This window comes from Dendronephthya gigantea, unplaced genomic scaffold, assembly GCF_004324835.1.
Source record: "Dendronephthya gigantea isolate DGI-Jeju-01 unplaced genomic scaffold, DenGig_1.0 000010F, whole genome shotgun sequence".
In the NCBI taxonomy this organism is placed as follows: domain Eukaryota; kingdom Metazoa; phylum Cnidaria; class Anthozoa; order Malacalcyonacea; family Nephtheidae; genus Dendronephthya; species Dendronephthya gigantea.
The window spans coordinates 1,875,479-1,898,767 of NW_021163020.1; the positions used below are offsets into that span (position 1 = coordinate 1,875,479).

General features: G+C 36.4%; 4 protein-coding genes across 4 annotated transcripts; 3 read left to right on the forward strand and 1 right to left on the reverse strand.

The window, feature by feature from the left end:
* Nucleotides 1-102: 102 nt before the first annotated feature.
* Nucleotides 103-6,797, forward strand: LOC114518362 (cyclin-L2-like). The gene is made up of 11 exons (XM_028538342.1): nt 103-330; nt 617-691; nt 1,208-1,317; nt 3,429-3,513; nt 4,046-4,149; nt 4,500-4,599; nt 4,700-4,762; nt 4,845-4,886; nt 5,100-5,229; nt 5,326-5,416; nt 5,677-6,797. The coding sequence occupies exons 1-11, from the start codon at nt 136-138 to the stop codon at nt 6,209-6,211; spliced, it is 1,530 nt and encodes a 509-aa protein (XP_028394143.1). The 5' UTR covers nt 103-135; the 3' UTR covers nt 6,212-6,797.
* A 36-nt stretch (nt 6,798-6,833) lies between these two features.
* On the reverse strand, nt 6,834-8,387 carry LOC114518366 (short-chain dehydrogenase/reductase 3-like). Its single transcript, XM_028538347.1, has 5 exons — nt 8,047-8,387; nt 7,610-7,881; nt 7,231-7,475; nt 7,031-7,156; nt 6,834-6,945 (listed from the first exon to the last, which is right to left on the reverse strand). Exons 1-5 carry the CDS (start codon nt 8,312-8,314, stop codon nt 6,852-6,854), a joined length of 1,005 nt encoding a protein of 334 aa, XP_028394148.1. The 5' UTR covers nt 8,315-8,387; the 3' UTR covers nt 6,834-6,851.
* Nucleotides 8,388-8,522: 135 nt separating this feature from the next.
* Nucleotides 8,523-10,459, forward strand: LOC114518365 (45 kDa calcium-binding protein-like). The gene is made up of 4 exons (XM_028538346.1): nt 8,523-9,210; nt 9,425-9,618; nt 9,741-9,829; nt 10,076-10,459. Exons 1-4 carry the CDS (start codon nt 8,721-8,723, stop codon nt 10,320-10,322), a joined length of 1,020 nt encoding a protein of 339 aa, XP_028394147.1. The 5' UTR covers nt 8,523-8,720; the 3' UTR covers nt 10,323-10,459.
* Nucleotides 10,460-10,591: 132 nt separating this feature from the next.
* LOC114518363 (WD repeat-containing protein WRAP73-like) lies at nt 10,592-22,962 on the forward strand. Its single transcript, XM_028538343.1, has 14 exons — nt 10,592-10,837; nt 11,065-11,160; nt 11,351-11,407; nt 11,617-11,733; nt 11,896-11,968; nt 12,096-12,199; nt 12,297-12,383; nt 12,481-12,615; nt 12,867-12,944; nt 13,373-13,454; nt 13,661-13,786; nt 21,802-21,885; nt 22,271-22,384; nt 22,839-22,962. Exons 1-14 carry the CDS (start codon nt 10,769-10,771, stop codon nt 22,943-22,945), a joined length of 1,329 nt encoding a protein of 442 aa, XP_028394144.1. The 5' UTR covers nt 10,592-10,768; the 3' UTR covers nt 22,946-22,962.
* Nucleotides 22,963-23,289: the final 327 nt, after the last annotated feature.

Genomic DNA, 23,289 nt, shown 5'->3' on the forward strand with positions numbered 1-23,289 from the left:
CTTTCATCACTTTGCCATACTTCGCGACAATTTCCGGTTGCTTGCCGTGCCGAGCCTTCGTACGAGCGATGGAATTGTATGGCATTCAAAAGCGGAAAAACGTTCGTTGCACGTTCAGCTGCCGCTGGGGTAAAAATGGCGTCCGCTCGGGGAAAGGTATATGACTACGGAAACGTGGAAATCTCGCTAGAAAACTGCGTTATTCCTGCAGAAAAACTTGAAAAGACACCTTCGGCTTCAGATGGACTTAGCACCGAACTGGAAACGGAGGTACGAATTGTTGGCTGCGAGTATATTCAAACTGGAGGAATACTTTTGAAACTACCTCAGGTAAAGTGTAAAATGTCGGTAGTTTTTCGTTTTTTCGAGGCGAATACGCAGGCATTCGTACAGACTTACAAACCGTACAGTTTTGCCAGATTTGTGTGCTAGAAGTGCTACATTTCTCTCTACGGAGATATTTCTCATCTTTTCGGGGATATTTGAATCGTTTTGTTTTATTTAAAAAATTCCTGCGTAATTCGCTTCCGTTTTTATAAAGAAATTTATAGACGTAGTTCCCTTCAGAGTTTAGCCAAGATTTTTCTTGCTAAATCTTTTCGTGTTGAATATGTAGGTGGCAATGGCGACAGGCCAGGTTCTATTTCAGCGATTTTATTATTCAAAATCTCTCATTCGCCACGATGTTGAGGTAAGAATATCTATTTTACGAATATTTGTAAAAATCTTCATGTAGTGTAGTTAAAATGATGCACTTGAAGTCGAAAGTTTATATTGTATAATATGTTTTTCCTAACTTTCATATTCAAACAATGTCCATATTGATAGTCGAATCTAAGTGCAGAAATCTCAGCTATTGTCTGTTGTAAATTATACAAGATATAAAGAAGTTTGAAGAATTATACAAGATGTACAGCCATAATTATACAAGATTTGTTATTAAAGTGCATTGTTCCCATCCATTTTGTAGTAACCAAGTATATGATATCAGGAAACTACCTGGTACTTGTCTAAACTCTCTTGAGATAATATCCCAGCATATAATCTACTATATATACATATATATGTACATAAAAACATTGCTACATAATGCTTTTATACATACACACCAGTATATATCTTATTTAAAACTACGACACATATGTCATTTCAAACCATTGCCTAGTCCACCATAATCCAGACGATATTCTTCTGCCCGTTTGAACAGGTGTATGCCATGGCATGCCTTTTTCTTGCCGCAAAAATCGAGGAGTCACCTCGAAGAATACGAGATGTCATCAACGTTTTTCACCATATCAAACAAAGAAGAAATATGAAGTAAGTATTGCTCTAATTTTTGTTCCGGTGTGAAATTTGAAGAAAAATGTGATGAAAAACTGAAATTTTAACCAAACTTTGCTGGCTGTATTTTATTCATTCATGTACATATTTATGTACATTTTCATTCCATGGCGGCTTTTAATGATATTAGAAATGATATATATGCATAGTGCATGTTATTCATTGAGTAAGTATTAGCAACACCTCCCAAACGTCAACTCACAATATAGTAACACTATACAATGGTAATATTTTTGTATATTTTGTCTTCTGCTTTGATTTCATCAAACAATCTCCTTTCTACATGTCTGTACTTCACCTTCTTATAATAAAGATAAATCTCCTAAATAGAAAAAAGTCACAGCAAATGTATTTGTGTTTTGTGCATTGTGTTCTTGCCTCAACAATGTTGAAACTATTTTTATAATATAACTTGAAAATGTCAAAGTATGACATTGAATGTTGTGTGGAGAAAAAAAGAAGAAAACAAGAAAGAAATAAGATATAATGAGAAAGGGGCTGAGTTCCCCTTTTATACATTATACAGTTGTGCGTCACACTTGCACCTTGAAACCCAGTCTGACGTCAATCTCTTTCTATTTTAAAATCAAAGACAATATGCCAAACTCCGTCCTGTTGTTCACATTTTGAAAAGACAACTGGGAACTGGGATTGGATAATGGCTGGTTCAAGTGGAATGGTCAGTATAATATATTTATTGTTGGTTCAATTATGTTCCCTCATGGCATCTTGGTTTTTAGTGGTGGTAAGCATGTGTGGTATTGATTGAAAGTGTGGTATCAATTGATTTTGTATTTTGCTGGAGTCAAGCTTTCATACATACCTTGAAATGAAATCTTAACAATTATTTTATCTTATCTTAACAATTTCTGATATTCTGTCTATAAACTTTTGTAGCTTAATTTCCATCTTCACTTTTTATGCCTTAATTCCATAATTGTTCTGATATTGTGACAATAAATTATGCTAAAAATACAATTTACATTATTACATTTCTTAGTTTGCATTAAAAAATGCAAACATTATTTTGATTTTTTGCTTGAAGTGAAAGCAAATTATCAAGAAAGGGTTATATGTGACGAAATAAAAAAGAAATAATCCTATTTCTTGAAATAGTTGCTAATTATTGCTCATGTTGGCTCTGCTTTGTGATCTGTGCTAGCAACTATACGGAGACACCTTTAAGTGTAAATAAATTAATTGTGAAAAAAGGAGAAAGCAAACAGGCAGCTAATAGGTTATCAGAGAGTCTCTGTAAAACAATATTTATGGCCAATGACTGTGGCTGGTATAATGACAACACTTGGTTTGTTTGGAACATGCAATTGGAAGAAAGTGGATACAGGTAACCAAGGGTGTGAAGGTGGGTATTTCTTGGCCAACCCGATAGTGCAACAATGCCCTTCTTGGCTTCTCCTAGAAATGTTTATTGCCTGAATGAAGAGGATCATTTGTATGTACCCTGTGACACTAATGAGGCTTGAGACAAGTTTTATCCTTGAGGTTTGAAATCCTGCCACTAGCATGAATGAATTTGGCTCTCACTTGCAATTTGGGAGTTTTGGGGGAGAGAGTGCTGAGATTCTCTAAAAGGTGTATAGCCTCTTACATCCCCTTTAATTATCCCTGTGTGTCACTTTTTTGTGCCTTCTATCCTTCATTGTATTCACTTCTTCAATTTTGTGTGTTCCAATCAAAGCATGAACTGTTGTCAACATATCTCATGAAGGATTTTGCAACTGTGTTGATTACTTAATTGTTAATATGCGTGATTTATTGTTTGTGAATTATTATGCTGGTATTTTTATATTGCTAACCATATGATTGCCAATTTTTTTGCATTTAGGTTCTAGTTAACTAAAGTTTATTATGATATATTCATTTACTTTATTACCAAGTGTTACTATATTGTGAGATGAAGCCCTACTTCCACTGTCTGAGTCTATTTGGATTTTATTTTGCAGCCAGCCTGTCTCTTAGGTCAGGAGTATTTTACAAAAAGAAAATGCCAAATTATATACTATACAAGTATTATGTTCTTTTCAGTGGCATTAAGTCTTTTCTGTGCTTTCTTTTTCTACGAACAGACCTATAGCTCCGATGGAATACATGGGAAACATATATTTTGCCCTAAAGAATTTAGTTATTAAAGCAGAAAGAAGAATACTTAAGGTGATTTACTGTGCATTATGAACTTAAGACATCCACTGACAGAATGTTTACACAATGCTAGAGACAAATAATAAAGGTACAACTTCTCATGGTTAAAAGCACTGGCTCCCTCCCCCCCACAACCTCAAGATTGGTGGAAATATATTATAGTTTCAAGCTCCTTGCTAATGGGACAGTGAAATACTGACTGCCTTTGGGTTTGGAAACACATTTTTAACAGCGGGTATCAACTCCCTTTCATTAAGAATGATGTCTTTGGAGCATTACTTAAATTGAGTTTAGGTTGTGCACTGAAGAATTATTTTGTTAAAACAACTATTAAATAGATTGGTTAAATAGATCATTAAAGGAAGCTTTCGCTTATGCTGTTGTTTCTACCACTAAACCTCGCTCTGTTGTAAACTGTATTAAAATTAGGTTTGGTAGTGACAATAGCATAATGGAAACCTGCGTGAATGCTATACTTTTTGTGTGTTTGTAGGTTTAAATTGATGCTTAAACTGCTATATTTTCTATATTATAATCCATTTAGGAGCTTGGATTCTGTGTCCATATAAAACATCCTCACAAGGTTGTCATTACTTTTTTGCAAGTTTTGGAATGCGAGAAAAACCAACAATTAGCTCAGAAAGCTTGGTAGGTAGTGCCTCAGCCTCACTGTTTCCTTGTGCACAAGGATGTTATTTTTTACACTTTTGGAGTCGAATTTTTCATGTGCCAAATCAAATGCAAATGAACTTAAACATCAAGACATAAGACTTTAACATCAGATTAGGTTCGGCGTATGAAAAGTTGGACGTCTGAAACAGTTGCGATTTTTGCTGCGATTTTCTTCTTTTGATAGATGTGAACGAGTGAATTAGTTACGCATGTTCAAATAAGAGCTCGTATACATCAGAGCATTCGTAACTAGTCGCTCGTTCGCATATACCAAAAGAAGAAAATCGCAAGTGTAAGTGTTTTTTTCATATTTTTTTTATGTATAGGAACTACATGAATGACGCATTGCGAACAAACGTTTTTGTCCGTTATCAACCTGAGACCATCGCTTGTGCTTGTATATCTCTTTCTGCTCGACAATTACAGGTAACAAATTGTACCATCACGTGCTTGGATATGATAGGAAATTTCCTGTTAATCGTACTCCAGAATATGACAGAGTTAAATACCGTTTTTTCTTTCTAAGATTCCACTTCCATCTCGTCCTCCTTGGTGGGAGCTTTTTGATAGCACTATGGAGGATATTGAGGTTAGTCATCGCTTGATCAGTTTACCAATCAATGTGGATTGAATTTTCTCCATGACAATCGTTTCCGATCGTACTTATCCAGGATGTGTGTGTTACATTGCTGAAGTTGTATCAGCGACCAAAGGTTAGTCCTTTCTCGACGGAAATAAAACTTTACAATTGTGCAATCCTTAGGACTATAACTGACATATTGTCAGTTTAACAATAGTTCCCATAGTCTGGCACCAGTAACCTACAAGCACTGTCTACAACCATTGTCATTGTCACTGCAGTCAGGTTCACTGTATACAGCCCTGGGATCACCTTACAAACATTTCTTCTCCTTTTTTTTCAACAGATCTCTCTGCATACTCTAAATATCGCTGTTGGTAGACTAAAGAAAGCGAAGAAGATCACCGAGTCAGCCACCAGTGCGAATGATAATAAACTCACAAAGAAGACGAGTGGTGATAGTTTCTCTCGTCCTGGTATGAAAGTCATATCCTGTTCCTTCTCGTCTTTAAGTTTTTGGGACTGTTTAATAACTCTACGAAATCTGACTAAATGGTGTTGTATCATACTAGGTTCACCAAGCGCTAATCCATCTCCACTCTGCGAAAGCTCAAAATCTCGTAGCGAAGATGTGAAGAAAAACGGAGTCACGAAATCTGAAAGGTTTGTGTCAATTTTTTCTTCGTTTTCTTTGGATTCAAAGGCGCTGAGGGTTGTACACTAGCCCATGCATGTTTGGCTATTCACTTCTGAAAACTTTTGGGGGTTTTTACACCACGTTTTCCTTCTTGTGTTTGCCTTTTTTGCTTCGTTTACGAACAAAAGCGAGGTCGTTTTTGTCCGAAAAAACCCAGCATGGTTAATTGTTAATTGAACTAAAGTGTGTGAAGTTTGTTGAATCTCTTGATATCCACGTTTTATAGTCAAGAAGCGAGGGCCTCAGGCAAAAAGTCTGGCAAGTCCCTAGAGACGCGAAAAGACAACGGTAAAAGTCAAAAAGCGACGAAACGGGCGCGCAGTCCTGGGAGCGACAAATCACACAGTTCGTCGGGAACTGGCAGCGAGTCTGACGACGGCACTGGCAGCGATTCCGATAGTGGTAATAGCGGTAGTTCGCATGAAGACAGGCGCAAACGAAGGATAGCCCGACGAGAGAATCGCGACAATCGCCGAGAGAATCGTGGTAATCGCCGAGAGGATCGCGACAATCGCCGAGACAGACGCCTTGCTGAACGATTGAGTAGAAGACTGCAAAAATCTAAAAGCGATACGAACGCTAACCGACGGCCGCGCGAAAGAAGCCGATCACCTCATCGACGTAGCCGGAGTAGAAGCCGTGATAGACGGAATGCGAATTTCAGGGATAAACATGTACGCCGAGCAGGTAGCAGGGATTCTAGGGAGAGAAATGGGGACTATAGGGTATCAGATGAGCGGGAACGTAGGGAAGCGAGGTAGCATATTCGCAGCATTCGCGTAATTGCTGTTCTTCGCCCGTTGCACTACCCCCATTTTATCAACTTTGTTATTCAAATTTGTTATTCAGTTTGTTCAAACTGGTGTTTTTCCGTTGCATTCCCATTGGACAGGTCAAACTGGTATCTCCCCGTTGCATTCCTATTCATTGAACAGGTCAAACTGGTATTTTCCTGTTGCATTACTATTGAACACACATCAGACTGGTATTTTCTAGTTGCATTCCTGTAAGCATAATGGACTGCTAAGCTTTGTTTTGCAGGGCACATCATACATTCAAAAAAAGCGCGCTGTGATGAATACGAAATACTCTCAGTAACTGTTATAGTTTATATTGGGTTATATTGTAAATATGCTTAAATTTCACCTAAATTTTGAGTGCCTAGTTGGTATGATGTTCAAAACTAGTTTGTTCTGCTGTCTTTGGTACAATCTTGTTAGCATTTAGAGATGGTATCATCTCACTTAGACTTGTTTGTATATTTGCAAAATATCTTTTGTTTTTTGTTTGGATACTGTAAAATGCAATAGTACATATTCCCATTAACCACCTTGATTTACTATATAAGGTTATTTTCCCACAATTTTCACATATTGATAGTTTAAAAAAGTAATTTATAAATTAAATTGCTTTCTTGTGTCCAGTAAACTCTTTCATTCCTGTTTCCAGTCCAGCAAATCTGGTGGCTGCATCTATCAGTTTTTGTGGCAGGAAGCTAAAATAGAGCATAATATAAGTTATTTATTTATGATGTCATAAGTTAGAAATATGTGTGAAAATTAGGAGTTGTGTAAACTTACGGCTTAAGTGCAAGGATCAATCCAAACCACGGAGGAAGGACAACCTTTATTTCGTTTCTCTCAATGGCCTCAATTATTCTATTTGCAGCATATTCAGGCTGAATAGTTGGTGGAATTGCACTGAATCTAGAAAACATATTCCATTAAATAATAAGACGCAATAGAGAATTAGTGTATATACTATACAACAACGTTCTAACCTTCCTTTAGCACCTTCAAATAATCCAGTGTTGACTTTTGATGGTAAAATTGTTGTGAAATGAACACCGTGTTTTTTCTGAGACAGCACTTCTTGTCTTAAAGATTCCATCATCATAGATACACCTGATTTAGAGGTACAGTAATCCACCAGCTGGCATGCACCAAGGACAGATAATATTGATGAAATAGCTACTATATGTCCAGAATCTCTTTCAAGCATTTCATTCAGGAAGGCTTTAATTGTCTGCAGAATTAAAAATTTGTGTTAGAGGGTGTCTTTGTTAGGCTGATAAAATGGGTGGGGTTGAGTGCTGCTTAAAAAAGTATTGATGACCTATATAGAATTGGTAGTTGGATAATTGTATAAAAATATCTAACCCAAAAGTGAGCCATCAAATTAATATTCATTGTCTTCTCAATTTCCTTGTCAGAGCTTGAGAGCAAATTCTTTCCAACAACAGTGCCAGCATTATTGACCAAGATATCAACATTACCAACATCATCTTTGACTTTTCTTGCAATTTCATACACTTTCTCCTTGTCAGTGACATCACAGACATATGAAAATGCTTGACCATTAAGACTTTTGATTTCATCTGCAACTTTCTGCATATTTTCTTCATTGATGTCCCAGAGAACCACTTTTACTCCTCAAATGGAATTAGGTTATAATTTCAATGGTACTGTTTTATTAATGGGGGTATAACTATAACAACTGGTATAACAATCTCAAAATATAAGTAGAAAAGAAAAATAAAAAAATGGTAGACTGGGTGTCCTTCAAGAATGGGATTTACAGCATCCTAATTTCTAACCTCTCCTCGCAAAACCCAATGCAATCTCCTTGCCAATTCCATGTCCTCCACCCGTAACGACTGCCGTCAAACCTTCAATGCTTTTACATTTTCGAGGAAAAATTAAGTTAAGCAATGCATCAATATAACACCATACTGCGACCAGTAAAAGCTTCGTTACTTCTGGTAAAACAACGATGTTCCCAGTAAGATAGAGCGTCAGAATTATTGGAATAAAGATTGCACATAATGTGCCAATGAAAAACCACGTCGATGCACAACAGAACATTTTAACAGAAATACTTTCAAAATACGTTTACTGTATTTTTGCTCGCTATGTTTGAGGTACACGTGTAATTCAAGACGTAATTTCTTGTAATAGAATATTTACGATTTATATTTGCATCATTTGCATCGATAATGATCACAAAGAGCTTCATCGGAAATCCCCGGTGAGACTGTACAAAATACCAGAAAACTCATTTCCCAGCAAAATTATTTATCAAAGAATTGTTAGAGGGTTTTAGTTCTTCGTGAAAACTAAAATTCATCGGGAAACGCTGACAAGTCGACTTTTAAGTTTTAATGATTTCCAGCATTAGAACCCCAAACACAACCTGGTCGATGTCTTTTTTTTGTTTATGCAAAATTGCAAAGTTTATTGTTGAGAGTTGACACGAAGCTACAGTATAAAGATGGCGTGGCTACCAGGGATTGTTTTGTTTATTTTGACGATTTTATTCTCAAAAACAACATGCAAACCAGTGAACAAAAGCAGTATAACAATAAAGAACAAGAAATTGATACCAAAAGACCATATTCCCGCTGTTAAACTAGAAAGAGATGGGCATATAAACCCGGACTTTCATCACGAAGCATTTCTAGGGCGACTCGTGGAAAATGGCCAACTCAACCTTAAGGACGTGGACGGTTCGAAAAAGCTTATTGAGATTTTTCACAAAGTAGACTTGAATAATAATCATAAGGTAGACAAACAAGAGCTCGCTGAGTGGATACATCTGCGAATCCAGGAGCATTATGAGCATGCTTTGAAAGTAAACAAAGATAATTTCAAAACTGCGGATAAAAATAATGACGGGATCCTGAGTCTGCAGGAGTACATGCAAGGCGTGGTTGATGATGATAAGATGGAGAATGATGCTTTGAAAATTGAAGAGCAAACAGGTTTGGTTTAATAACCTACCAGTATCACTGACCAACCACCATTGACTATTTAACCAACATGTCCATGACCAGCCATCATTGACTATAAACCAACATGCACAAACTAACATGACTGACCACCATGATTAACCATTGACTAACCAACATGACAAGCCAATAAATTGTACTCACCAAACTACAAAGGTAATTAAATTACACAATAAAATCTTTTCAGAGGAAGAATTAAAAGGTCTGATGGAGGAGATTATGCCTGATGACTTGAATAGATGGAACAAAGCAGACAAGAATAGAGACTCAAAACTAAGCCAGGAAGAATTTCTATCATTCCAACATCCAGAACATAATGAACAGTCGATAGAAGCAATGGCGGAGGATCTCATGGGACAGATGGATGATGATAGAGATTTGGTGAGATATCAAGATTTAAGCAAAGGCCTGCCTTTTATTCATTTGTTTACGTCACACTAACTGTGAATGATTTAAAATTAAGTTCAGATATCTGTTCAACTCTTTAAAAATCAATTTTATAGAAGTTAACAATGGATGAGTTTGTCCGTGTTCCACCAGGTGAGGTGGATGACCCAGATGAAAAAGCAGAAGATGAGAGATATTTCAAAGAGTAGGTGGTTCCTTTGGATCTATGCTTGAAAAATATTAAAATAGCATGTTTGATTTATTCTTGCATCTATTTTATATCACTTACTATCAAGGCATAATTGCTAGAATTCTATCTATGGCCTTGGCCTATCTATACATGCATTGGTAGTCTAAGGAATCTGTCTGAGCTTACTAGAAATTGTCTTGCATGTATGTTTTTCATAAAAGGTAATTCATAAAAATTTTAAATCCCCACACTGCCACACAGGAGACGAACTGAATTTTCTGACCAAATGGACGTAGACAAAGATGGGAAAGTTTCAATGGAAGAACTGATCAAGTACCTTGACCCAAGACACAAGCAACATGCAGTCAAAGAGTCTGACTATCTTTTATCTGTAGCCGATTCCGATCATGATGGAGAATTGAGCGAAAAAGAAATGATCACAAACTACAAATTATTCACAGGCAGCAGCATGGCTAGCAATCCCAGCATTCTGCACGAGGAATTCTAGTCAAGTCATTGGTAAATCAGTCTGATATTTATTGGTTTTGTATAGTGAATGGAATGTTAATATAATATTGTTGAATTCTAAATTGTGTTAATGCTCAGAAGGCAATTTTTGTTGTAGTTTTTTTACAAATATATACTGGAATTAAAAATTCTAAAGCAAACTGTAAAAAGTGCAACATTTTATAAAATTTAATGTGGTTAGTGCAAACGGCAACAATCAAAATTCAAAATTAGATTCTTTGCCCCCAGGAATGAAAACCCTAGGGACAGATCTCCTAGAGACAAAGAACGTATAGTCCGACCAATGAGCCCGCGAAATTTGATATAAACAAAAATTAAAAAATATTGAATTTATTCTATTTAATGACCGGATTTTAATCCGATCTTTTTATATTGTTAATAATGCTTTGAAAATATACTTGTCAAACTTACAAACTACTTGGAATCATGAATTTCTCGGATGAATTCAAGCAGAATAACTATCTAAGTCGATTTTCTCCAAATGGCCTATATGTTGTAAGTGTAGTATGATTATAATATTATAATATTAAACTCTTTATGCGGCATATATATTTAATAAATTGAAGAATATAAATAATATTTTTATCATCCCACTAATCTGATATTGATATTTATATCACGTTGTATCGTCTATAAATTTATATCACAACCTAGTTTCAAAAGCACTGAATTATCAAATAAGTCATGAATATTATAAATGAAATCGTTATGTCAATTTTCAGGCCAACTGTGTACAGTACAGGTTAATAGTAAGAGATATAAAAACTCTACAAATTGTTCATCTCTTCACCAATATGGATGCTGTCCAATATATGGAGGTATGTTAGGTGACGATTTGTGATGAAGTACATCAGATTGATCATTGAGATTGTACATTGGTTAAATTGGTTTTAATTATTGAACCAATATTGATGGAAGGTTATATATTGTTTGAGTCACAAACAAGTTCTTTCATGCTATTATAAAATGAAATATGCCATCTTAGTAGGAAAGTTTGCTATTTTATAGTGGTCACCTGATTCTGGTTATATTCTTTGTGGAATGTTTAAAAGAGGTCTGATACAGGTATGACACTTTCTGTTTTGTTGGTATTTAGTAAATCACAATGTAAATAACACTGGAGGTATTAACATGTAGCTTAGTATGCAGGTACACTGTATATCAGTTATGGACCCAATTCTGCATGTATAAGAGGAAGAGTACGCCATCCCCTAGGACTGGTTGTTTGTTGCAGGCGTCTCATCCTTCAAGTTCCAGGATTTTATTGCTTACAGGTGTGGTCACTGGATCAACCTGATTGGAGGTGTAAAATTGACGAGGGATTAGCTGGGCTTGAAGCTGTGAGATGGAGCCCTGATTCAAGACATATTCTCTCAACTGCTGAGTTTCAGGTTTGTACATCCATAAATCATTGTCCATCCAAATCCAAGTCAATCCAAATAATCCAGACTCATCCGCTTTGTGTGTTGTGATCATGTTGATAGCAGTGCAAAGACCTTACAAACAGAATGGCCAACATTTAAATCTCTGTGCAATAATAAATTTCATTTTAGATCAGAATAACTCTGTGGTCTTTGATTGACAAATCTGTTTCATACTTTGAGCATCCTAAACACGCTAACAAAGGTAAGGTTTATAATCATAACACAATTACTTGTTTCTTTATTTCCTGCTATTTTCTGGGCGTAGAAACTTTTAGATTCATCGTCATGTCTTAGTTAACAAAAATACTAAATTCTCTGTGTATTGCTAGGGTTGGATTTTACAAAAGATGGACTCTATATGGCTCTAGCAGAGAGACGAAACTGTAAAGATTTTGTAAGCATATTTGTTTGCGAAGCTTGGAAAATGTTACAGGTTTGTAAATGTAGAGTTTGCCTTTATTATAGTCATTTCAAATCTTTTTCAAAATGCAAACTGTGGTGGGATTTTGAGATTTTAAATTCTCCTTCAGCATTTTGAAGTTGCCACTCAAGATCTCAGTGACATTGCCTGGTCACCTGATGGTAGGGCCCTGTGCGTGTGGGACAATAATATTTATGTAAGTAAAAATCAGGATTGGAGAAAAGATTGAGATACTTGGAAAAGTCTATATATACATGTTTCTTTTTTTGCAAACTGTTTTTAACTTCTTACAGAATAAAGTTTGTTTGTACTCCATGGACGGCAGATGCATGTCAACCTATGATCCACCATGTTTTGGGCTTGGCGTCAAAACTGTCGCATGGTCACCGACTGGTCAATTTTTAGCAATTGGTAGTTATGATGAGAAGGTGAGCTTAAACTTTACCCTAGGGAGGGGGGAAGGGTGGTAATTAGTAGTGGGGAAGGTAGGTAGCTGGTAGGGAAATGTGGGACATTTTGGAAATACACAAAGCAAATATAGGACTATTTTTCTAAGATTTTATATGGTGCTTGTAGATGGGACATATATGCCAGTTGGGTGGTATTTATATCCCTATAATTTTGAGCATTTTAACATGACATGGACATGAATTGACTAATTTTTAATTCATGGCTCTAGTGTCGCGTTTTTAATCATCTCACATGGAGGACAGTTGCCGAACACCTTCATCCACAGCAGATGGAGAAAGGCGATGTGGTGAGTATTAACTGCAGAGAAACTTCTCGATGGCTTAAAATGTTTTCTTAAGAAATCCCTGTTTTCCCACCCAAAGACACCCAAACACCCCCAAACACACCCAAACACCCCCAAACACACCCAAACACACCCAAACACCCCCAAACACACCCAAACACACCCAAACACACCCAAACACACCCAAACACACCCAAACACACCCAAACACACCCAAACACACCCAAACACACCCAAACACACCCAAACACACCCAAAGTTCCTATTAGATTCAGACATATTTCATGTTTCCCAAGAGTGTTTTACAATGAGTATAACAAAGTAGTAACTCAGGCTCAGCGTTAACATCTTGAATATCGAAGTTCCTTTTAATTTTCTACCAAATTCTTTAAAACGTAGGACTTAACTACCTCCTTGGCTTCGCTTTCTAGATCGTTTATAAAGAAGTCGAGAAAAAACCATCTTTTTTAAGAGGAGAAGCTTTCTCTGGCAATTATAAAATCACCAGTAAATGTAATTATTTCTATTTTTTATTATTTCTCTCTTACTGTTAGTAGTTTAAACATTATATGCTTTAATAACTGATTAAGGTGGCTCCCTGGGGTTTTGAGAATTTTTTTAAGTGCAGGTGTGATGATTAGGGAGCAATCTTAAGCTGACTACAATGTCATAATGTCAATGACCTTTAAGGATTGAAATGTTTTGTTTGTCTTTGTTAGATGAAGTAAAAGACCTTCCTATTCAGATTCCGCTGGTCAAACCTGATCCTGAAAAGCCCAATCCGAAGTTGGGCGTTGGTCACGTGTCATTCAGCAGTAATTGTCGTTTTATGGCCACGAGAAATGGTATGTTTGGCATAATTGTTTATCATATAGAATTATAGGTCGTATTAAACGCTTTGTCCATGCATGCTCGACCTTGAAGTGACAATGTAAAAATGCAATTCTCCTAAGTTCTCCAATGTAAAAACAAAATCTCTTAAGGCTCGTTTACACTTGCAATTTTTGATGCGATTTCATGTGCGATCTTTTTTACACAAATGTGAACGAGTGGATTGGTTACCGCGTTTAAATAAAAGCTCTTATTAATCAGAGCATTCATAACTAATTACCCGTTCAAATCTATCAAAAGACGAAAATTGCACGTAGAATCGCAGTAAAAATGGCAAGTGTAAACGGGCCTTTCTAAATTTTGATTTCGTGTTTGTGAAGCCATATACGCGCGCTGTTTTTAAACCTCTTTCGCCATTGACTTAAGAACACACCTCGACAAACACTGCGATCATTACTTACGTCCTTAAATACTTATGCCATTGAAAGCTATTAGGAAATTTTAACGTGCGCATTATTTAATACATCAATGACAAATATACTTCGTTCTCTTCCCATCGAAAGTGTCTCAAAAAGAAAACTGCCTAAATATGCTGAGTGTATGCAGTTGTGCAATATTGCTTGTTCGACTGAGCTATTAGAATACAGCTGGGGTAAATCTTCTGTGAAGATTTTCAGACAGCGCAAGTATTTTAGACATGCAGTTGGTTAAACCATATTTGATGAGAATTTATTCGTGGGAAGACGCTGCCTCGCTGCTTTGTGGTTATTTTTGAATGTATTTGCATCTCAAGTTCTTCACTTAAGCAATTTAACTAAATTTCCATGCCACTTAATTCTTAAACGATTTTAAACGAGCTGGGAGGTAAATTATGTCTGACATATTGTCCACTCGTTTTAAGGCGCGTTCTTTGTCCATTTTCTTAATTTCTTTATTTTCAATAAAAACTACTAATTTAAGAAATACAACGCCGTCACCTCGTGTGCTAAATATCTACAGAGAAAATAAAGCATTTTATAGCTAGAAAGTGTCTTGCGAATCGGGGCTTATGAAAAACTATTATTATTTGAACGTTTTCTCTGCGGTTCCTGCCAAACGGTGGATGAGTTTAGGGACCACGGGACCGGACAAATTTGGAACCGTGCTCGAATGCTCGAATGCTCGAGGAAACCAGACGAATTCTAGCACGGTCCCGAATTCGTACGGTCCCATGTGAACGTAGTCTTGTATCGAAAGTATGGATGAAGTTTATAGATCTAATTAGAAAACAGTCCAGTTAAAAATTTTTAACTTGAGTGAAACGGTTATGTGTCTAACAGGTGTTTTCCCCGTGTACGTCATGCATGCGTTTGTTACTTTTCTCATTAACTTTGTTTTGGTTCTGTGCAACGCTGCAGTTTGTCTCTACAGAGTTGAAATAACTTTTAATCAACTGTTGCTAAATAATAGTTCATTGTCCACACATGCTTTGACTCCCCGACAACTAATTGAAAATTTTGTCCGATTTTGAATCAGATAAATAAGTTGTCACCTTGGGCGAGATAAACGAGTTTTCCTCCACAAATTCGACAGTTAGCATCACCACAAATATTTTAATGTTTCACAAAAAATCAACTAAGGTTTAGACTAAATTGGGCATTTAAATGTTCACGAAATATCGAAGATTTTGTTAAATACTCTTTTCTACTCTGTCTTATCGATAACATGCATCAAAAGTTACCATTTGTATGAGACGATTTTTTCATCCTTAATTGCGATAATTACACAGCGTGCTTTTGAATTTTCTACCTGCAATAACGCCACCTTCATATTATTGCGAATATTCACGACGTGATGTGTCAGTTGAAATAATTGAAGATAGATATAGTAAGTTCAGTTCATTTTAACACCTGCAGGACTGCCTCAGAGTATCGAGTCTTGTTAAAGCGTTTCGTTTGGGTAAACTATTGGGCTATAAAAAGGAAAAAAAACACATGACATACGGCTTTGCATCCACGAGTTATACACTCCTTCTCGAGCGTCCTTCGTGTAAAATAGACAAACAGCTGACCTAAACACTTCTCTGTAATAACGCATTATTTTTATTTGCCACGTCATATCTTTTGTTTGCCTAACTATAATTTGAACGCGTGGCTCAGAATCGTGTCTGCACGTGGAATGCGCTCGCCAGGTGAAACACAAGCATTCAACTCTTTGACACCTAGTTCCAGTCCTTAATGATCTCTTCAATTATCTGCGATCAAAATAATTAACCGTTCGCCTATATATATAAAGTGGATGGCTTAGATGAGTTTCAAATCATACCGTCTGTTCTAAGAGCAAAGCTCCGATAGAAGAATCGAAAGTACGACTTAGAATCATGGCAAGGAGAGAAGTTTTTATGCTTGGTTTGCTGTTTTTCCTTGCGCTCCATTGCATTTGGGCAGCACCCAGCTATGAACGAGATGCCGAAGACTATGAAGATCTGTTGCTTGATGTTTTGAAGAAACGCTTGCTGCGTGAAGGTGACAAGTTGAAACGTCGCTTGGGAGAAACCGAGCTAGGAAAACGAAGATATTGCCGCTCGAATGAGAAATTCGATGGATTCAGGTGTAAAAAACGGAACTAAAACTGATGTGTATATCTGAACTTAGGTTATTAGTATACGTACTATTCGTGAAAAACGTTTCTGTTCGTGATAAATAGCAATCTAAGGTGAAATTAATCATCTTGCATATAATTGATAATGATTGGAGAACATTAGTATTATGATAGAGCTAGGAACATCAGAAACACATGCATGCTGTAAAGACTGTTGTAGATATTGTATCTTCTACATTATATTGATTTTTGTCAATTTAAAGTTCTTTCATCGCAGAACCTTGGCTAAACCCTAGTATGGGAAGTTCCCTTCGCTTAACCACTTACCTCAAGGGCTGACTAATGTGTCTTTGTATGACTGCTTTGGTCTAAACCTTATGGGCTCAAGCTTGATTTAAAAACAAGATTTATTTTGCAAGCCTACTTGGCCCCTCAATTTCACATTTAAACTTAAGCGCAAAACTATAAATCTATAGAGACATGATTTACATTACTTGGACCCTATCGCGAAACTATGCTCTTGTTCCACTTTATTTTCAGTGCGGAAGCCCTAACACACACCATAAGTCATGTGATCACGACTGATGTACACTACATTCAATTGGTTCACAATGCGCATGCGCTTTTGAGATGATAAATAATGAAAAGCATGCCCCTTATGCTATCACTTTAAACGCCAACTTTAATTGCTTCTACTTGTCGGACATTATGTATTCTTTAAAAGACCGACCACCAAGCTTGTTTAAGTGCAAACTGCAAAGTACAGCAGCCGCTTTTTGGATTGCTGCATGCTACTTAATTAACAAAAGCAGCAAATTTGTTAGAAAAATTTTAATTACTCACTCTACTGCTGACAACATGCATGCACGTACATTATTCCCCCTCTCACACAATTCCCCCTCCTACACAATTAATTCCCCCCCCCTTCACTCAGTGATAATAGCGTTTATGCAGTTACAAAATATCTTATAGCATGTAGTTTGTTCTATGCATAGCTATAAAAATACGGGGGGGGGGGAAACTGAATACAGTAATTTGTCAAATGAAAATAACGCAGTGTTTGACAATATGTTTGTCCTATTCAATATAGACTCAGGATACAACAGTATATATCATTAGTTTGTTTTATGAAGATAACGCAAGATATTCAGTAGCTATTTTAATCAGCCCTCTGTGAGGTTGTGTTACTTGTTAAATTAGCTAACAAAGTTTTGTCTCGGCTTTGGTAATTGCCATTGATGTTAATGATTCATCAAGTTTATCTTTGCAATTTGCACGATTCACCGGCGATAAATGTATGCACGAGTTGTAAAAAAACTCATATATATATTAAATGAATACTCACAGAACTCATCATATATAGATACACGTCGAACAGAAAACAAGGCAATAAGTAGCTTCTTTTTCGCTGCGGTAATAAATTAAATGGCTGCGAATAGGCACAAGTATATTATAAAGAAGTATATTGATAAAGTGTATCTCGAATGTCACCCTATTCCATGAGCTGTTTTAGAATAATGGATATTTCTTTTTTTCATGCATGAAGAAACAAATTCACTGAGTTGATCATTTTTCAAATGTGTTGGCTAATTATTTGTCACTTAAGGTGTTTAATTGTTAACTGCATGTGTTCACATAGATGTTTGCTCTCTTTATTCAGTTATGTGTTGCCATTGTGCCACGTTTATTGAAAGGATGATTGCTTAACACAGACCATAATTAACTCGCATACTGCACGATTAGCAACATCGTTGCGAAAACCTGTTAAATTTAGGTAAATTCGTTGGCCTGCATCCAAAATCCATGGACTGCTACAATTTAAGGAAATATCGAAGTAAACAATTTCTAAAAAACAATGCAATTTTGAAGTTCATGGTTTAAATGACCACTATACTCCTGCTGAATTCTGCATGCTAATGTCTGTATTATCTTATTCAATGTAAACTAATTAAACTTTCAGGCCCGTAAGTGGCCTAATAATAGAGCTTCGTAAATAATAATTAATCGAGTTTACACAAGCTAACTAACCGACAACCTGTTATCAATAGGCATCATTCATTTTTAACAACTTATCTCTATATAAACCTTTGCAACCTTTCTCGAAGCACAAAAATTTAAGTTGGATAAGTTTGTCTTGCTAGTAATCATCATAATCCTATTCTAAAATGTTTGAAAAACGTATAACCTTAGCGCTGCTTCTCTTTGTTTCGTGTCGACAAATCCTCTCAGCTCCTCAATCAGGTCTTCATCATGGCGACGAAGAGAGATTAGGACAAGGCCGATTTGGTAAACCTTATGGCGACGTTGAAAGCGTGAGAGGTCTGATGTTTCGACCTCGTTTGGGAGACGAAGAGGTGGGAAGTCGAAAAGAACAAGGTCTTCATCATGGCGACGAAGAGAGAATAAAACAAGGTCGATTTGGTAAACCTTATGGCGACGTTGAAAGCGTGAAAGATCTGATGTTTCGACCTCGTTTAGGAGACGAAGAGGTGAGAAGTCGAAAAGAACAAGGTCTTCATCATGGCGACGAAGAGAGATTAGGACAAGGTCTATTTGGTAAACCTTATGGCGACGTTGAAAGCGTGAGAGGTCTGATGTTTCGACCTCGTTTGGGAGACGAAGAGGTGGGAAGTCGAAAAGAACAAGGTCTTCATCATGGCGACGAAGAGAGGGTAAAACAAGGTCGGTTTGGTAAACCTTATGGCGACGTTAAAAGTGTTGAAGAATTAATTTTTCAGTCTCATAAAGGTGACGAAGAGATGAATGTGGCAAAAATGTCGAGGGAACAAGGGCGATTCCCCCCGCCGCCGTATGGCGATGTTGAAAAGAATGGGAGAGGAGTTTAGCTTTGGAGGCTAAGAGATGGCTATTGAGGAAGGGTTTCATAGGTCTTAAAACAAATTAAATATATGAAAGAAAGAAAATGAGATGTAAACCTGCGTACTTTGTGATAGGAACTGATGTTACTTAAACGTGTTACTGTATTCGTAATGATTGTATTTTGCAATTCATATATTAGTATTAAGGTTATGAATATTTAAGACATAAATTATAATAAATATGATGTGTATTTTAATGTATAACGTAGTGAAATATCAATTAAAAACTATGTGCAAAATAATAATGCCTGACGTTTGTTTCCTTCAAAGAATCTCCTGCTATGGTGCTATGGTGCTATGGTGTTTAGTTCAATTTAATTCATTTGCTTAATATAGGAGTCATTGGTTTCTGTAATGGTGTTCGAAAGAATCTTAGAACCTTTTTAATAGTGTTCTTTTTAATTCGGAGATTTTGCGCTTGTATGATTCGATACAAGCAAACAGAACGTAGTCTGGCGATCCTGTAGGTATAATATCAGATTTAGTCTTTGAATAAAAAATATAAAACTAAACTGAATTGGCTCTATTTCGGCAAATTTACTAAAAAAAACGTAATAACAGGTTTTACCCCTAAATTTGAGAGCAATTAACCTTCCTCACAATGATCAATAATACCGCCATTTTAAAGTACCTTTTTAGTAAAGACCGCAAGCGCAGCAATCCTACATGTCACAGCGAGTACCGTAGGTATTGAAAATTTTGAGGGAATTTTTTTTTCTCAAATGGTTCAGCTGGTTGATTCTACAAAATTACTTTTAACATCTCGCTCTTACTCATCGACTCTGCCGTTTACTTTTTTAATTTGTTTTCAAATTCAACATGTGCATTAATTAGTGCAATTTAGTGAAGCTTGCATAATTAACAGTTAATTAAGGTCCGCGCCGATTTGGCGTATTTAGATTCCAATTATTTTCTAATGAAGAAAATTTGCAATTTCTCTAAGGTAAAATTTGATGTCGGAGTAATTATAGGCGGTACTTCTCATACGATGCCGAAGATTCTGGTGTCCTCTCTGAGTATTTACCAAGAAAATTAGTTTGTAATAAATGATGATCATGTAATTACTCTCTCATGCTTCGAGACAAACCTTTATAAAACGTATTTTTGAACACGTTCAGATCAAATAGATGCAATTTTTTTTTAAATAAGGCCGGATCAAAAATTGTTGTTGCAAAGCTTTCGAGCCACCCTGGTTGGCTGACCGGAGATTAGGGCGTTGACGGGGCTTTGGACCGGGTTAAGAGAACGAAAGCTCTGATAGAAATTTATGTGATCTAATCTAAAGCGAAAATTTATATATAGCTAGTATGCAATCATGTGCATAGGGTGTCTGGGAAAACTAATTACTAAACCGCTTTTATTCGCTAAATTACACTTCATAAACTATTCAGCAAAGGTATTGCAAAAACGGACCCAGCACTTGAATTTGTTGTTATATTAAGACAAAGGGTGCATCTTTAATTAAAAACTGAGAAGTGTATATAAACCTGGCCGGTTCGTTGTATGAACACAGTTCAACGAAGCCATTACACTGAAGTCGACATTGAAGCAGAATAATTCCTGGAGGCAAAAGATGAGCTCCAAAAGTGCGGTTGTATTTGTCGTGGCGCTGTTTTTGACGGCGTATTTTCAACAAACGAAGGGCAAGGCCGTTCCCAAGCGAGGAAGGTCTGAAACCTTGATGAAGTCTCTGAAGCTGGGAGGAGACGAAGTTCGAGGTAGAATAGCTTTTGAGCGAGGCATGTTTCAAGATGGTCCTTACATTATCATGTCCATTAAAAATAATTTATGTCCTCCGGGTGAAGAGCCTGATGGTTTGTCATGTAGGCGAAAAAAATACAACTACATGGGGTGATTCAAGAAGACTAATCCGAACCTTTATTCTATAACTATGCAGTTAACTTGTATTAATTTGCTGAATATTTAGGAGAGTATAAAAGCTGTAACTATGGTATTGTTCACTGAAATGTATGGTAGATGTATATAACGTTACAGTGTTTTGATAGCACGTAATGAATAGATGCTCTTAGGTTATTGCTGAATAAATTTTGCTTTGCTTCAAATGTTTCTTGTGGTTTTATGTGGATTGCTACAGGGCTTAGAATGTACTGATTTTTGCGTAGAAAATGGCGGCTTCTTCCTAGACTATATTTAGCATGCCTTGTCCATTGCACGTACCCGGCGCCACGCATACTTTGTCCATTGCATGTACCAACCACGCACACCTTGTTAATGTTCACTACCTCGGAAAATAGTGAGTTTTAGTTTTCCCTCGAGTTTCAATGTTTCCCTCGACTTTGTCTCGGAAAACATTGAGACTCTTGGGGAAAAAACTCACTATTTCCCTCGGGAGCACATGCACATTAAATGTATAATGTAATCATGTTACGCATGTCAAATCTTGCGTAGTCAAATATTAAGAAAACAAGTCTATTGGTAATGAATTCCTAATCCAAATCATCATAAAATGCGTCACAAACTTCAAAGTTCATTTGCATATGAAATTGATATCCTTCTAAACTATTTATTTGCAGAGCAGAAATTCTGATATTTAAGTTATCTCTTTTTAGATAATATGCCTCATACTCTATGGATTTGGAACGTAGTTACTTTAAAGATTTATGCAGTCTTGATACAAAGTTCTCCAATAAAAGGTTCATATGTTTTCATATAATTATGTATAATTTTTTCATTATTTCGTATGTTTTAAGTTTCGTTTTATTGTCAGTTTCTTGCTGTCGTTCTTCATATTTTTTAATGTTATCACGTTGGTTTTCTTTATTTCATCTTTTCAAGGCTCTGGAAAAGATTCATTCAATACCCAACATCATTAGCTCTCTTTTAGTTTTATTCTCTTTTGCCCTGTATTATATCTACCCTAGGAAGATTCGCCCTGCATTATATCTGCCCTGCATTATATCTACCCTAGGAAGATTTGCCCTGTATTATATCTACCCTAGAAAAACACTCGCTTTAAACCATCCAGGCCATGTCTTCATAATATCACACCTGACCAAACATTGATCTATATCTCCTTAGCAATGACGTGGGATCCAAAACAAGAAAGAATAGCATTGTCTACTGGTAATAATAAACTGTATTTCTGGTCGGTAGCCGGCTGTGTGACTGTCGAAGTTCCAACTGAAAGCGAAGGTTGGTGGCATTTTTACTTTGCAGTTTTACTTCTTTCAATTTTGCAGAATCATTTACTGTAAAACGAGCTAAGAAAAGCATCCTTCTATAGACTGTACACTATTATAAGGAATCAATTCATTTATGTAAAATGAACCTACTTTATATCGTCAAGAACAATATTGAATCTCTCCAAAAGCTGAACGGAAATGCTCACAGGGTATCTCCCACAGCTCTTAGACTGATCTCGCTACACTAAGCTGTACTACTAAAGAGCCATGTTATATGCTCATTCGCAATATGACGTGTGCAGCTAAGGAACATGATCTGCCTGTACTAAACATAATCAAAAAGTATAACATGCAGCAGAGTGTGGATATCTTTCACACAACATGCGGATCCACAGATGTCAAATGACTATGTTTGACGGTCCAGTAAACATACTTCATACTTACAATATTTAATCTATTTCTAGGCACTTTTCAAGTTAATTCTTTGCACTGGCATCCTGATGGCGACAGCATACTACTCCTATCTAAGGACAGAATGTGTCTTTGTTTCCTAACGCCTTCTGAACCCTAATCCATCGATCCAGATAAGTCACATGCAAATATATTTCTCTAGACTATAATTTGTAGTCGAGTATTGTTAGCCCAATTCTCCTCCTACATGACCTATGTATAATACTGTACAGTGCAGCAACTGCACTTATCGACATTACAACGGAATTATAGTATTTCACATTTGTCAGGGGGAGAATGTCTGACATTTGTAGCTTTGCTGTGTTTCAATGCACTGTGTGTCAGTCTTGTATGTATCATATAAGACAGCTTATGTACAGAGTCACACGGAATTTGAACTCTACATGTTTATATTATATTGTCAATAGTAACTCAAATATATAGCTATAGATATAGCTATAGTCT

Coding starts and splice junctions, on each gene's coding strand:
- LOC114518362 (XM_028538342.1), top strand. CDS start 136: ATGGCGTCCGCTCGGGGAAAGGTATATGACTACGGAAACGTGGAAATC. Junction 1,318..3,428: donor AAACAAAGAAGAAATATGAA/GTAAGTATTGCT, acceptor TTCTACGAACAG/ACCTATAGCTCCGATGGAAT. Junction 4,150..4,499: donor CAATTAGCTCAGAAAGCTTG/GTAGGTAGTGCC, acceptor TTTTATGTATAG/GAACTACATGAATGACGCAT.
- LOC114518366 (XM_028538347.1), bottom strand. CDS start 8,314: ATGTTCTGTTGTGCATCGACGTGGTTTTTCATTGGCACATTATGTGCA. Junction 7,476..7,609: donor ATTTGATGGCTCACTTTTGG/GTTAGATATTTT, acceptor TTAATTCTGCAG/ACAATTAAAGCCTTCCTGAA. Junction 6,946..7,030: donor TTGATCCTTGCACTTAAGCC/GTAAGTTTACAC, acceptor GCTCTATTTTAG/CTTCCTGCCACAAAAACTGA.
- LOC114518365 (XM_028538346.1), top strand. CDS start 8,721: ATGGCGTGGCTACCAGGGATTGTTTTGTTTATTTTGACGATTTTATTC. Junction 9,619..9,740: donor TGGATGATGATAGAGATTTG/GTGAGATATCAA, acceptor TCAATTTTATAG/AAGTTAACAATGGATGAGTT. Junction 9,830..10,075: donor GATGAGAGATATTTCAAAGA/GTAGGTGGTTCC, acceptor ACTGCCACACAG/GAGACGAACTGAATTTTCTG.
- LOC114518363 (XM_028538343.1), top strand. CDS start 10,769: ATGAATTTCTCGGATGAATTCAAGCAGAATAACTATCTAAGTCGATTT. Junction 10,838..11,064: donor CTCCAAATGGCCTATATGTT/GTAAGTGTAGTA, acceptor GTCAATTTTCAG/GCCAACTGTGTACAGTACAG. Junction 12,616..12,866: donor TTGGTAGTTATGATGAGAAG/GTGAGCTTAAAC, acceptor TCATGGCTCTAG/TGTCGCGTTTTTAATCATCT.